Raw genomic sequence first — 16,217 nt, 5'->3', positions numbered from 1 at the left:
TCATTCCATTTATATATTTTGCCCAACATAAGAAAACAATAAACGTCGAATGTTGCATACTTTTAGGGTGACTTGCTATAATACGATAGAAACAAAGATAAAAGTTTTTTTTTATATTTGAGTTACTTATTTTGTCACCAGAGGCAGTGGTATTTTGTAGTTAATTTTTATACCCTTCACCACACTGTGGTACAGGGTATTATGTCTTTGTGTATATGTTTGTAACAGGCAAAAGGAAACGAGATAGACACATGGTTCCTTTGGAGAATATGCATAGAATCACTTTCTTAGTCGATTTATGCATGTCCGTCCGTCCGTCCGTCTGTCTGTCCATGTCAAATTGTAAACAAAGTACCAGTCGCATTTATGATCCGATTTGGATGAAATTTGGCATAGGTCACTTATTCGGCCCAAGGACGAACCCTATTGAAATTGGGAAAAATCGGTCCAGATTTAGATATAGCTCCCATATATAGTTTCGTCCGATTTCATGTAAATGGTGCACCAAAGTCCCTATATATCTTTCGATTTGCCCGAAATTTGGCATAAAGTACTGAACTGAGCCTAGAATTATGTATGCCAAGTTTCGTGAAAATCGGTCCAGATTTAGATATAGCTCCCATATATAGTTTCGTCCGATTTCATGTAAATTGTGCACCAAAGTCCTTATATATCTTTCGGTTTGCACGAAATTTGGCATAACGTACTGAATTGAGCCTAGAGTGATGTCTGCCAAGTTTGAGGAAATCGGTTCAGATTTAGATATACCTCCCATATATAGTTTCGTCCGATTTCATGTAAATGGTGCCGCAAAGTCCCTATATATCTTTCGATTTGGACGAAATATGGCATATCGTAGTGAATTAAGCCTAGAGTGATGTCTGCCAAATTTCGAGAAAATCGGTCTATATAGCTCCTCATGTTAGTCAGATTAACATCAAATTTTGCGCAACTTACAAAATTGAGCATAGAATTATGTAGTTGCGTTTTGTAGAAGTACAGACATAGCCCAACGGATGACCTATTTATATTTGTTTGAAGTCGATTTACATACTTTATGGATAGATCTAGGAAGATTCACATTTAGATAAATATCACATATTTTATTTCATCCAATTTCATGTTAATAGTCCTGTTTAATATACCCATAGTGGTGAAGGGTATCATACAGTCGGCCCCGTCCGACTTTACTACTTTCCTTACTGGTTATATTTATTTTTATATTTGAAAATAGTCACAATATTCGAAATCATTACAGATATGTATGAAAAAAAAATATTAATAAAAAAATGACGCTAAAAATTAAATGATATAGCATTCACGTCATTTTGCATCAGTATGAACATATTTAGTATGAATATATTTATTTTGGACTGCAAATAAAATAAATTACAAGTTTTGATCTGTCCCAAATTTAAAAAAATATATATATATTTTTATAAAAATCGTTTAATTTTTCTTTTACGAATTTTAAATTTGTTTGTCATAGATTGTTGTTTTCAGTTGCGTTTCTTGAAATGCTCTGCTCTGTTTCGATTATTTTTTTTATTTTTTTATATATATTTTTTTTTTTTTTTTTTGTCTAATGAAATATATTTTGGTTATTAGCAAATTTTTCAATTGTTCTTGTTATACAAACATAAACTTTGTTTTGTTTAAATAATATTGATCCGACTAAAACATGTGTCTTAAAATATTTGAAATAGCTGTATAAATAATTGCAACTCATACTGCAGTTGTTTACAGTTTGAATTTAGTCTTAATTATGGAACGTTGGCAAAATAAAGTCGCAGTTATAACGGGAGCTAGTTCGGGCATTGGAGTTGCCATTGCTAAGGATTTCGTTATGGCTGGACTGCAAGTCATTGGTCTGGCAAGACGTAAGGAGTTAATGGAAAAACTTCACAATGATTTACCAGAAGATAAACGTTCACAATTTACTACCATGTACTGTGATGTCAGCAGTAGGGAGAGTATAAATGAAGTTTTTGCAAATATTTTAAGTCAGTTCGGAGCTATTGATGTTTTGGTGAACAATGCCGGTTGTATGAAACTGGGACAATTGTCATCGATGAATATGGATGATGTAGAAAAGGTTTTACGTACGAATGTATTGGGGCTGGTGGCGTGTACCCAATTCGCCTTTAAATCAATGAAAGAACGTAATTTCAATGGTCATATTATAAATGTGAATAGCATTGCTGGCCATTCGGTTCTGTTGGGAATTCCAAATCAAACACCGGCATTTAATATTTATTCACCGACCAAATATGCTATAACGGCCATTAATGAAATGTATCGTAGTGAATTTCGAGATTTGAAAACGCAAATTAAAATATCGGTAAGTGTTTAATTTTACTTATATTATACCCTTATGACTGTTATGTTCAATAATGGGGAAAATAATCATCATTGAAATATTTTAGATCCCAAATGTCGTTGGAAACAATATGTTTCTAACAGTTGAATTCGATCATAAAAGAAGCCGAATTAGACCCAACTAATATCATGTTTTGAGAGACATTGGACTTTTAAAGACTTTTTTAAAAAATTATAATCTCATTGGAACGGATGATCAGACTTGATTCAAACTTAGCTAAGAAATAAATATTGATCTATGATCTACTCCTGCGGGTACATGTTTTATAGAACTACTAGTTTTTAAAACTAGAGACAATGCCAGACATATAACAAACGAATATTCAGCAAGATGTCCAAAAAATGGAAATGCTGATTTACAAACACAATCATTGGAAAATAAGTCTAAGATATTCAAAAATACCTAAAATACCTATAGTTTCTGGTAATTATCAGTTAATATTTAGGGGATAAAATGGACCAACATTTTTATTTTTTCTAGTCGCCATATACCCGAAAACCACAGGGAAGGAGATCTAACAGAATAATTAATTTTCGATGAAGATCGTTCAATATTTAGCGGGTCAAATTGAAAGTATATTTAAGACAATTTCAACTATATTGATGTTTGTGGTCGGATGATTTTGATAAACTCAACCTTATAGCTAATGAGGGTATATACACTTTGTTACGGCAAAATGTGCTTCATCGAAAATTTGCTTTTAGACGCCATGGACCAAATCCGTTTCAGATAACAAATGTCAGTCCGTTTGGTCGCCTGGTGCGCACGATAATTCTCGACGAGTAACCGATTTCATCCAAACTTTGCACATTGTAATGTTTTCTTCAAACTTAGTTCAAGTTCGAATATAACGAAAATCGGTTCCTCCAAAAAATGGTCTAAATTGTACAAAAAATAATTTTATGTCATTCGAACAGACTATCCAAACTTTGTACAAACTATTATCTTTACCAAGCCTACATCATGTCGGAAGATGGACCCATTGGTCCAATCCTTCTAATACCTCCCCCACAATGGATCAACATTTGCAATATTTGTAAATTCAATATTAGGCGAAATGAATATTCGATTTGAACCAAAATTTACACAGCCGATTATCTTAGATCAAGTCCAAGCCTAATTAATCAACATTAAATCTGCAATCCCTTTGATAAAAAACATATACATTAATAAAGCGAATAATAAAACCTGTGTGTAATTCCGAAGATCTACGCAAAACCATATGCTGAGGGTATATATCTGTCGGCAACACCGACTGACGCTTTTTTACTTGTTTTAATACAATTATTATTCAAATGTATTTTTTTCTTTCAGAGCATTAGTCCGGGCTTTGTTGACACCGAAATTATCTATGATGACTTACGTAAGGTGCTTGGTGAATGTCTACTCAAACCCGAAGATGTTTCAAATGCCGTAATGTTTATACTTTCAACACCGCCTCATGTACAAGTTCATGATATGATTATTAAGCCGGTTGGTGAAATCGTGTAATTCAGCCAATCTGAACTATGGATTACTATAAATCCTATTTTATAAACTAAAAATTTTTTACAATAATAAAAAAATTAAACATATAACATTTTATTATGTTACAATTCGTTTTATTTTAAAAAAATGTCATTTACTGTTGGCAAACATGCACTTAGAACCCTGAAGCGAAATCGGTATATCAAACAAAATAAACCATGAAAATTTATCAGTCTGACATACACAAAAGTTTATTCTAACCCATTAACGCCCAAAAGAAAACTGTCGGTCAAAAATCGCTGTAATTGATTTTTATTAATTCACTAGCGGGCCCGGCAAACGTTGTATTGCATAGCAATATTGTTGATGTATAATTCACATAACGATAGGCCAATAATAAGTTAGCTTTTTCTACCCTCCACGATTTGAGTTAGTGCTCTGAAATTTGCACATACATTGCTACTACTCCTAGGTTCACTATTTAGGGTAGCCATATAACCGTACCTCGCAATATGAGAAGTTTTGACGATTTTTCAACAGAATGGGTTGTAATTGAACAGAAAATATCCGTACCAAATATTATCAATATTGGCACATATTTCGGAGTACTGCCCATATAACGGTAGCAATAAACATTCCATATTTTGAAGATCTTGGGCACGGTTTACAACAGAATATCTGTACTTAAAATTATCAATATTGGCAAGTATCCCGGTAATCCCTTCATTTAATTTTATATATTGGATGATCATTGAGTAGAAAATGTTCCTTAAAAAATTGTGCAAGCTTCGGAAAAGCCTCCATATAATGGCACTCCAAATTTTTGGAGTTTTGGGCACGTTTTTCAACCTAATCAGCTGTAATTGGTTGTTTTATTTGGTAGCATGAATCCTACTTAAAATTGTCAATATTGGTCCACTCCTCTGTATTTTGGGGGTTTGGACACGTGTTTCAACCAAATTAGCTGTAATTTTATATTTTAAATGATCAGTGAGTACAAAATCTCCTTACAAAGAATTATCAATATTGATCCAAGTTTCCGGGGAGCACCCATATAATGGTAACCCCAATAATTTCTCATATGCTGTCAAATATTCCTACCAAAAATGTATATATTTCCATTCCCATTGTAGTAGCTAAAATATGTCATTCCGGGATATTGGAGGTGAGACACATTTCTGCGAAAAATTACCTATTTAGGTCCAAGTTTTGATATAGCAATACATACAGGTCTCGCCCCATTTTCAATACATTGACCTAATCTTCTCATAGAGTTGGCTATAATTTGGCATAACATCATCCCAGAAGTTATGCACTATATCTAAAGGTTCTTACTCCCGTTTTCCAATCTGAGTGTTATCGGTAGTTGGCATGTTCAATACGAATAGGTAACATCGGATGGAGGTTTTCGTACAACCATCAAATTAGATATTATGCTATTTTTCTAATTTTGCTGGTTTTTTGTCGGTTGTTCTCTTTACAGCTGAACTTAATGATAGATTTTTGCAAAGAAAATATCTCGTATATTAGTTTTCTCTGTGATACACATTTTTGGTATGGGATATATGCGACGTGGTCTGTTTTTAAGTTCAAAGATATTGAAAAACGATTAGGCATTTAACCACCTGATTTCATATTTCCCGTTGCATATCAACATTTCATTTACTTTAAGGAACAGCATGTTCATATTATTATTTTCAAACATATTAATCTAGGGCATGGATCTTAGAATCCGAATATCCTGAATGGCCACGAACTCGATTCAGAATGTCTTCTGATTTTCCATCCTTGCATTGGTCCCAAAATGTATCTGTATTCTATGGAAAACGTGTACATACAATGATCGCGTGTGCATTCAATAATATACTTCTCAATTTCAATACAATGTCAATCCAATTTAAAAAAAATTAAATATTTTGAAAAATTTTAATAAATGACAAATGTAGGCTTAAAGGAATGATACGCTACCAATTTTCGCTCAAAATACCTCAAAATAAGAACTACGACGTGGTGCTTTCCATATAGCTCGATACTAAATTCGCGGAAATGTAAATATGCTTCAAAATATTTTTTGCAAATTTTTCGCGATTTTCAAATTTTTCTCACCTTTTAAATCTTCCCTGAAGATTCACGAACACTTCAACATTCAACATTGCCGGCCCGGCAAACGTTGTCTTGCATAGCAATATTGTTGATGTATAATTCACATAACGATAGCCCAATATTAAATTATCTTTAAGATAGTGCTCTGAAATTGCGGTATTGGTATTGGTGAGGCACCCAACCATTGAGCTTATTTTTGAATCCAGCTTTGTGTGAATGGTTTAATTTTTAGCTCCTGGACGATGTTACGACATGCCTGTAAAATTCGATCGTTCCACCGGTCTAATGGATTTCTTTTTCCCAAACCTAATATTAGGGATACTTATTGGGCAGAAATTCTCCCTAATTAGAATTTTCCATATTGACTGAAGTATTCGGATATCCCCATCTAACGGCATCCCTTAATATTCGGTATTTGGCTGCAATGTTATGTTCGCCCAAGCTTTCAAATATCCCCCATGTAATAGTAATCCACCTTTTTCGATACTGTGGGGGATTTGGGCACGTTTGGTTGTATATTTGGTAGAATGAATCGTACTGAAATTGTCAATATTGGTTAAATCTTTGAGGTACCCACAATAGTCGGTACTTTGAGGAGTTCGGTATTTTAGGGAGTGTTTCAGCCGAAGTGCTGTAATGTTTTATTTTGGATGAAGAAAACCTGTTTACAAAAAATTATCAATATTGGTGCAAATTGGTCCGAGTAGCCCCATATAATGATATACATATAATGATATGGTCTTATTGTTCGGTATTTTCTCATGTGGTATTAGTATATATCCATAGTATCGTATATCATTCATATCATATATCATTCCGTGATATTGAAAGGGTAAAACACATTTGCGGAAACATTTCTATTCAGGACCAAGTTTTGTATAGCTCCTACATACGGGTCCCGCACCATTTTCGGTTTTGTAAAGAATTTGACGGAATGGATGGATCATGGATTTGGCTTAATGGAATAAAAAGGCGCCATACATATTTCCTGTTTAATTTTCAGTATGTTGAAGTTCTTACCCCCCGTTTTCCAATCTACTACACATACTGTGTAACATAGTCCATATAAATGTCCCGGCCGATTTAAGGAATCTACATATTAGGAAGTACAAAAGTTCGATCTTAACAACGATTTTTCATGGTATTAAATATATTGGTAGTTGACATATTGAGGTAACATCATGAGACTCTTTGTTATAACAAATGCTTTTTATAGTTGTTCTCTTTCAATATGAACTTAATTTTCTCTGTGATACACATATGCGATTAAAGACATTGACCAACGATTAGGCATATAACCACCATATAATGGTACATTTTAGGTACTTCAATAACAACATGTTCCTATTATTATTTTCAAGAAGAATAATCTAGGGCACGTGTCTTAGAATCAGAACTCTTTCTGAATCTTCAGATTTTCATCCTTGCATTTGTTCCAAAATGCACGTGAATTTTATGGAAAACGTGTACATACAATGATCGCGAATTCATCTCAATTATTGTTTTGCATTCTCAGAAAAAAAGTTTCGTTACAATGTCAATTGAATAAAATAAAATATTTTGAAAATTTTCAATATTTGACAAATGAAATATTGTTTTTCATAATATTTTTTTTTCATAATATTTTTTCCTTTTTGCAAATTTTTCGCGATTTTTAAATTTTTCTCACCTTTTAAACCTTCCCTGAAGCTCTACGAATATTTTAAGACTAAGATAAGAAAAATCCGTTCAGCCGTTGTCGAGTTTTAGTGAGACTAACGAACAGCAATTCATTTTTATATATATAGATTACCGACTAAATAAAAGGTTTCAATAAAAAACTTAAAATTCATTTCTCATGTGTATTTGCAATGAGAAAGATACTTATAGTTGTCTCCCTGAGGACACCTGTTTATCCTCATATGGGGACAGAGGACGATAATGGGCTAAAAATAGTCTCCAAGTAATATAAATTGTTATAGTAATTTTAAAAGTTAGAAATATTTTTTTAATCTTTGAGCCCAACGATTCGTATGTAGAGGATACTGGGGGCGACAATGGCGTTTTCGATATGAAGCTCTCATTGTGCACCACTAGCTTCAATCCACAATCAAAAACACGTGCGTCTAATAAGCTTGTTTAGATGCACGGGGTTTTTTATACCCTCCACCATGGTATGGAGGGTATATTAATTTTGTCATTCCGTTTGTAACTCATCGAAATATTCATTTCCGACCCTATAAAGTATATATATTCTTGATCAGGGTAAAATTCTAAGACGATCTAGACATGTCCGTCCGTCTGTTGTAATCACGCTATCTTCTGAAGGAATTGAGATAGGGTGCTGAAATTTTGCATTTTCGGTATTTTGGGGTTCTTGACCGAGTTTTTCAACCGAATACGCTGAAATTTGGTACATTGGTTTCTTATTGGGTACTAAATGTCCCCACAAAAAATTATATATATAGGTCCAATTTTTTCGGTAGCCCCCATATTACGGTACATCCTAATTTTCAATATTTTGGAGGTTTTGATCGTATTTTTCCACCGAATTGGCTGTAATTTAGTATTTTGAGTTCTTAATAGGTATCAAATCTCTCCACAAAAAATTATAAATATAGGTGAATTTTTTCGGATATCCCCCAATTTTCGGTATTTTGGGGTTCTTGAGCGCGTTTTTCAACCGAATACGCTGAAATTTGGTACATTGGGTTCTTAATAGGTTCCAAATCTCTATACAAAAAATTATAAATATAGGTCCATTTTTTCGGATAGCCCCAATATAAGCGTAACCCCAATGTTCGGTGTTTTGGGGTTCTTGAGCGCATTTTTCAACCGTATTTGCTGCAATTTGGTATTTTGTAGTCGTATATGGTAACAAATCTCCCTACCAAAAATTATTAATATTCGACCCCATATAACCCCCTTTTTATATTAAAATAGTTATCTGATTTGTTCCGCGTTTTGAGTTTGGTTCTAAGACTCTTTTGCAATCATTTCACCTGCGGAGGATAGAGAGATAAAAAATTAGAACGTAAGGTTCGATAATGAACTGTAGCCGCATTTAGACCTAGCCCCTGATTGAAAGTTCCAGAAATTGAACTAAGCTTGGAAGAAATAATAAGATAGGCAAAGTTCGGATGAAATCTAAATTTTCTGAAACGGATTTGGTCCAAAGAAACATGGGGTCTTGAACCAATATTTCGATGAGGCACATTTTCACCGTGTTAAAGTGTATACACCCTCATTAGCCATAAGGCTGAGGGTATAATTATCCTTTAAAAATTATTATTATCATTTAAAATTTTCTAAAATTTGTATTATGGTATACACAATCCGTTTTTAGAAATGTCGGTATAGGTCCACTTTTTGGTATGTTCCCAATATATTCATTCTAGTACCTGTCAATATATCTATGGTGGAGGGTATCCAAAGTTGGCCCGGCCGAACTTACCGATTTTTCACTTGTTGATACTAGTTTTAATAATTAAGTATCAGACACAAAAACCAGCCACAAAATTTTTATACCTGTTGAATAATTACTGGGGTATAGATCTCTTTTGAAATCTAATCTGCATTTTATTTATTTAAAATGCGAAATAAATTGCTAAAACACAACTTTTTCAACGTCATTAAAAGTTAAGATACCTAACTGACACTGTAAATACGTCATATATGGGACGGCACGTAATGTGAAATTTTTTTCTTTTTTTTTAGAAAATGTTTCGTATTTCGAAAAAAATCAATCCAACTGTAGATAACAAAAATGGCAATGTCAAAATTAATGGCAAAATGAATTGAATTGAACCTTGAATTTCATCCTTATGCATCGTTTTCTTTCGATTGGACTCCCATTTTAAGATACACTCCACTCTATTGCGGAGGGTATAAAATAGAGGGTTATGTTGGTCAATGTTTCACCCTTTAAAGTTATTACTGAAAATTATAATTAATTCTGCAGTCTTATAAATACTGCAGTAGTTCGCAGACTTTTTACATGTTAGCAGACCTACTATTCATTGAGAATCTAACACAGTGTGTAGTTTTGTGCGTAACTAGTTCTGAAGATAATGACTATTTTTAGAATAACAACTCGTATGCACTTTAGTGCCTCATAAAGAAGTGCAATCTCACTCATTTTGCTGAAATGACAACATTTAATCTTCAAAGAAATCTAATCTGCTTTTTAATTTAGAAAATGACTTGCTAAAATGATATACTACAAGGTGAGGTGTGTTGACATTTAAAATAAAAAGTACAGAAAATGTACATATGGTACTATGGTATGGTATTATTTACTTTTAAAAGTGGAAACGTCGTTATGTTCTACAGACTCAGAATTGGATAGCATTATTCAGAAAAAGATAATTCGCATATTTTATGAATACAATTCATAAAACTTTAAACACCGGTTTATTGTCAGAGAAAGTCAAAAAAAACACATTCGAGTATTATTTAGTGTAGTAGTGATGGCGGGTTTTCTATGGGGCATAAGTCTTTTCTCGTTTTCATATTTACAATGTAATACATTCGTGTTTGTCGCATCAACACATGTTTGATATATTGTATTTAGCATCATTTAGAAATTACATATGCGAATTTTATAAAACCAATGCGGAGATCGGTAACAGTGTCTGAATGAGGAAAGAAGCGGAGAAAGATACCAAAACTAAACACAGTCTATAAATGAATACATACGAATACAGTCTAACAATGAATACATATTTTTTTTAAAGAGAGAAAAGGAAAAATAAACACAAATAGTGGTATAATTGAGCGAAGTACGAAAATAGTTGTGATATTAATGAAATTTTCACATTTTTAGGAAAAAATAGTGGCTATCTCATGATAATAAGAATTTTTATATGTATGCTAAGGGATATACATCTACAATATGGAAAACATAAACTATAAATTAAATTCCACTATGTTGGATATTATATGGGGACTATCTTAAAAAGTCAAATTAAATAATTCAATGTACTAAAGTATTTGGAGGGAAAACTTATTCAAACAGCCGAAAATACCGAACAAGAATGGATATCTCTGTATAGGGGCTATACTCAAAGTAGACCGATATCGATAATTTTGAGTACCCAATGAGAACTCAACCAAATAACAGGTCAGTTAAATAATGTTTCTAAACACCCCAGAAACCGCAATAATGGGGTTATCGTTATAATTTTTAGTAGGGAGAATTTCTACCCAATAAGATGTCATAGTACCAAATTACCGCAAATTCTGTAAAAAATGTTGCCCAAACTACCCAAAATACCGGATAATAAGGGAACTATCATAAAAACTGCACCTATATTGTTAGGGAAATTTGCTACCCAATGGAAACATGAAGTACCAAATTACAGCCAATTTGGTTGAAAACCATGCAAAAATCCAAAATACCAAATATTTGATGATACATTTTTTAGATAAGACAGCTCAATCCCTTTCTTGTTGTTTTAAAAAATAAAAATAACAAGATTTTTATTTTTAAAGTGGGTTATGGTCACATTGATTACTTTCGGGAAAGGCAGAGAATTCGGATTCGGATCGCCACAAATCCTCATCAGTTCTCTCAGTTTTTTGCTTGGGATATTATCCCAGGGAATCATGTATCACTCCACTAAAAAAAACCTTCTTCCCCAATTTTGTTACGTCCACAACGTCATACCGTTAAATTGGGGCTACACCAAAATCGGTGCAATATATCTAACCTCTATCTAACGACCTAGCAATAATTAGATACACTTAAATATATGTATATTTGTACATTGTTTTATACAAACAAAATTTACCAACACTGGTCACACGCAAAGCAATTTTTTAACACACGACAAAATTGCTCGTCATTATCAAAGCGTTACAAGTGGGCATGTATATAATATATACGTCACCACTACCATTAGATCTCTACCCTACCGAATCAAATCAAACGTTGCTGTTGTTGTAAAACTTAACAAACAATTGTGGAAATTTATACAAAAGTTCATTGATACCAGTTATTTAAATTTTTTCAACACTTCTTATCACTCTTCACTTTAACTAATCGATATTTTTCTTATCTATTTGCTAACAAATATTGAAAAGTGAAATAAAAAAATAGACACCTATATCAATGTAAAGCAAACAGCCGAGAGTTATTAGTTTGCAAAAATTATTCAATATGGAACGTTGGCAAAATAAAGTAGCTGTGGTGACCGGTGCTAGTTCGGGTATTGGTGCTGCTGCAGCCAGGGATTTAGTTGCTGCCGGTGTTAAAGTGGTTGCATTGGCCAGACGTAAGAATCGCGTTGAAGAAATCATTGCCAGTTTGCCAACGGAACAGCAATCATTGTTAACAGCCATCGAATGTGATGTCTCGAAATTGGAATCCGTCAATAAGGCATTCGATGAAATTATTGCCAAATTTGGTGGCATAGATATTTTAATTAATAATGCTGGTTGTACCTTGGATGGACAATTGGTTGCAATGGACCCAGTGCAATTGCAAAATATTTTGCAAACCAATGTTATGGGCATTATCTATTGTACTCAGCGTGCCTTCAAATCGATGAAGGAACGTAATGTCGATGGTCATGTGGTACTAATCAATAGTATTTTGGGTCATAAAGTGCCTGGTTCTTTTGGTCAAGTGCCTACATCTAATATCTATGCACCATCGAAACATGCAGTTACCGCTTTAACTGAAATGTATCGTCAAGAATTCAGCGGTTTGGGTACTAAAGTGAAAATCACAGTAAGTTGAAAAAGAAAAAATCTATGATAATTTTATACATAGATTAAGCATAAATATTTCAATTATGGTGTCATGTGTGCTATAATCACTCGCACAAAAATGCGCTATAATAACTACAAGGGTTTAAAAATTATTAAAATTAAAAAAGAAATTAAGGAAAATCGCAATGTCGGACTAAATAATACCCTACACCACATTGGGTATATATCAGAGGCAAAATGCGGTATATAAATCTCTCTTAAGATTTTGGTTGTATATTCAATGTCATTGTCACGTATATTCAATGTCAGCAGACTCCTTATTTTCACCGGATCAACCGAAGATTCCGACGATGAACTCGGTCAAGGAATGGGTCCTTTATATAGCCGTCGACTGACAACCAATGACCTTCCCCAGTAGTTCTTGGGCCACCCTGAAGGTTAACTTGAGCCAACTTCACACGCGACGTCGGAATTCCTTCGATCGAGTATTCCGATAAATTTTTGAGAAATTCGGAATAAATTTGAGGTTTCTCTTAATCTGAAGAATCCCTTGTCGGTACCCTGATAATACTACTACTGTCCTACTCGACGATCAGGAGTGTCTTAATGCTCTAGATGTGAAAAACGTAGCTTGTAGGCAATCCTGCAGACAATAGCATCACGTAATGCGAGAGAAAATTATCCGTAGAAAAGGAGAGAGAGTAAAAACGTATTTAAAAAAAAAACGTGAGCAAGAGCAAATCGATATGTACAGGAGTCAGAATGAAGTCCTGACATTTTACAAACGAGTAAAACACTAAACCGAAGGCATTGGTGCAGGCACATCCTCCTGTAGAAATGAAGAAGGAAACCTGGTGGCAGATACAGACAGCGTGTTGAGGATCTGGAAGGAGTTTTTTGCAAAGCTTCTGGTAACAAATAGTTGCCCCCACAGCCAATAAGAGATGACGGTATAGATTGTATACCGCCTAGCCAAGATGAGGTCAGAGTAGCAATTAATCGGCTAAAGAAGAATAAAGCAGGATGTACCGATGGGTTACCAATCGATCTCTTCAAGACCGGTGGTCAGATGCTGGTCAGGAGCATGTACCAGCTGATTAGTACAATTTGGCTAGAGGAATGCATGCCCAATGATTGGATCCCCAGCCCCCTATGTCCCGTGCACAAAAAAAGGAGGCAAGACGATATGTGCCAACTATAGAGGAATATGTATGTTTCCCTTCGCCTGTAAAGTGCTATCCAGCGTGCTGTGTGAACGACTGAAGCCAATGGTCAATGACATTGTTGGACCATACCAATGCGGCTTCAGACCTGGCAAATCCACCATTGTGAAGATTTTCACTCTGCGCCAAATCGACACATTTCACTCATTCGTCGACTATAATGCCGCATTCGATAGACTTATCAGTTCAGAAGTGTTAAAAGGCATGACTGCTTTCGGCATTCCTGCAAAAATACGTCTATGCAAGGCCAGCTGTTAACGTCGGAAAGGACCTCTCGGAACCCTTCAATACCGAACGAGAATTCATACAAGGTGCCACTTTTTCGTGTGATCTTTTTAATATCCTGCTGGAAAAGGTCATACGAGAGGCAAAGCTAAGCAGAACATTTACTCCCCTACGCCGATGATATCGGCATTTTGGGTCGAACATAGCGATCGGTAACAGGCACCTTTGAACAAATTTAGAAGGAGTCTGCCAAAAAGGGTCTGGCAGTAAATGGCAAGAAGACCAAGCTGATGGTCTTCCAATCAGCTTGTAGATTCGGGCCAACTGAGGAACTTGAGAACTACAGCTTCGGAGTAGTCAAAGATTTTAAATACCTTGGTACCGCCATAAATAAAACGAGTGAATAGTGTTGACAAACAGATGCTACTGTGGTCTAAGTAAGCATTTCTGAAACAAGGTCACCTCTCGCCAGACCAAACTCACACACTACAAGCAGATGAGGCACCTCTTATAGTATTTGAGAGAAAAATTATCCGAAAGATCTATGGGCCGATCTGCGTTAATATCGTCGTTGAATCATGAGTGTTCTACTTATTCTCGGACATTGGCATTATCAGACGTATCGAGTTGCAGCGACTACGTTGGCTAGGTCATGTTATGAGAATGGATGAGGATGACCCAGCCCAAAAGGCATATGAAATCAAGCCAACTGATGGATCACGTAGAGGGGGAAGGCCACGAATTGGATGGAAATATTTAGTGGAAGACAACATCTCGGAGCATGGTATGTAAAAATAAGATGAGTTGCGCGCACAGGACCGACACGCCTGGAAATCCTTTTTAAGCTCGGCTTATGGAACAAATGTTCTGTCTTAAGCCAGCTAAGTAAGTAAGTCATACTCGTGGAACCTGATTAAGAAGTTAACTCCGGTAGAGATTTTTGTGAGATGCTCCCTTAGCATTGATACATTTGCGCTATCAATTGAAATATTTTATTTTCACATTTAAATATTATTTTGATTGTTTTTTAGAGGGGGATTTTAGGAACAGGCATCAACAAGGCCCCGTTCGAATACAGTCGGTACAATGATCTCAATCACTAGAAAAACAATATCATTAAAAATTAAAAATATACACTCTTGAAATAAAACTTAAAAACTTCAAACAATCTACTCACTTAGCTTCGATAATCCTGAAAAAAATACGCCCTTTTGGTACAATAATAATTAACAAATTTAATTTAAAAGTAAAAGTTGAAAAATTCAATTACAAAAATCATTGAAAAATATTTTCAAAAAGTCTAAATCTAGCTAAGATAATCCTAGAAAAACAATATCATTAAAAATTAAAAATATACACTCTTGAAATAAAATATTCTATACAAATCCACGCTTATAGTAAAAATCATTAAAAATTAAATTATTAATAAAATATTCGTTTCTTTTTTCTTTTCTTTTACAGAGCATTAGTCCCGGTGCTGTTAATACAGAAATTATTACCGATAAAACGAGAAAAATATTGGGAGAATGTTTCCTCGATGCTCACGATATATCCAATGCAATTTTGTACACTCTATCCACACCACCACATGTCCAAATTCATGAAATGACAATTAAGCCTGTGGGTGAATTGTTTTAAAGCAATCTTACTTAAATTATGTAAATAAAAAAATATAAGATTTTATATTCATAAATTATAACGTTTTTCATTTTTTCTATTAAATGTGTCGATGTATCGAACATAATATCGATATTAAAAAGCAATTATTTGCAGACACCACATCGCAAAGGAGATACCATTAATATTACAACAAAATGTTTGGTACTCATCAAATAGGCATTTGCCTCGAAAGAAATTGGTTTAGTTATTTAGTCGATCACACACATTCGTCTTCTTCTGTTCATAATTATTTTAATAATGGACTTTCTGGATGAATGCTGGGAATATCTGCAATTAATATTACTGTTATGTGTATTTCAAGTTGTGTGGGTGAATGTGTTTTTTTTTTCATATTTGTTGGCATTGACGCAAAACATTTGTGAGTGTCCTTCAATATATTTGGAGTTCCGACTAAGTGTCATGGTCAGTTTATAGTGAGAAAAAATGTTATGACGAATTGGTGGCAA

The 16,217-nt window shown here is 34.2% G+C and overlaps 1 protein-coding gene across 1 annotated transcript; it reads left to right on the top strand.

Moving 5' to 3' along the window:
- The first annotated feature begins 12,028 nt into the window (after positions 1-12,028).
- LOC133325900 (farnesol dehydrogenase-like) lies at positions 12,029-15,729 on the top strand. Its single transcript, XM_061534600.1, has 2 exons — positions 12,029-12,662; positions 15,553-15,729. The coding sequence occupies exons 1-2, from the start codon at positions 12,090-12,092 to the stop codon at positions 15,727-15,729; spliced, it is 750 nt and encodes a 249-aa protein (XP_061390584.1). The 5' UTR covers positions 12,029-12,089.
- Positions 15,730-16,217: the final 488 nt, after the last annotated feature.

Source organism: Musca vetustissima, unplaced genomic scaffold, assembly GCF_032173495.1.
Source record: "Musca vetustissima isolate MV318-11 ecotype Yass unplaced genomic scaffold, APGP_CSIRO_Mvet_v1 utg22496, whole genome shotgun sequence".
Lineage (NCBI taxonomy): Eukaryota > Metazoa > Arthropoda > Insecta > Diptera > Muscidae > Musca > Musca vetustissima.
The sequence above is the reverse complement of the archived record's forward strand: the minus strand, read 5'-3'. Positions and strand labels throughout refer to the sequence as shown.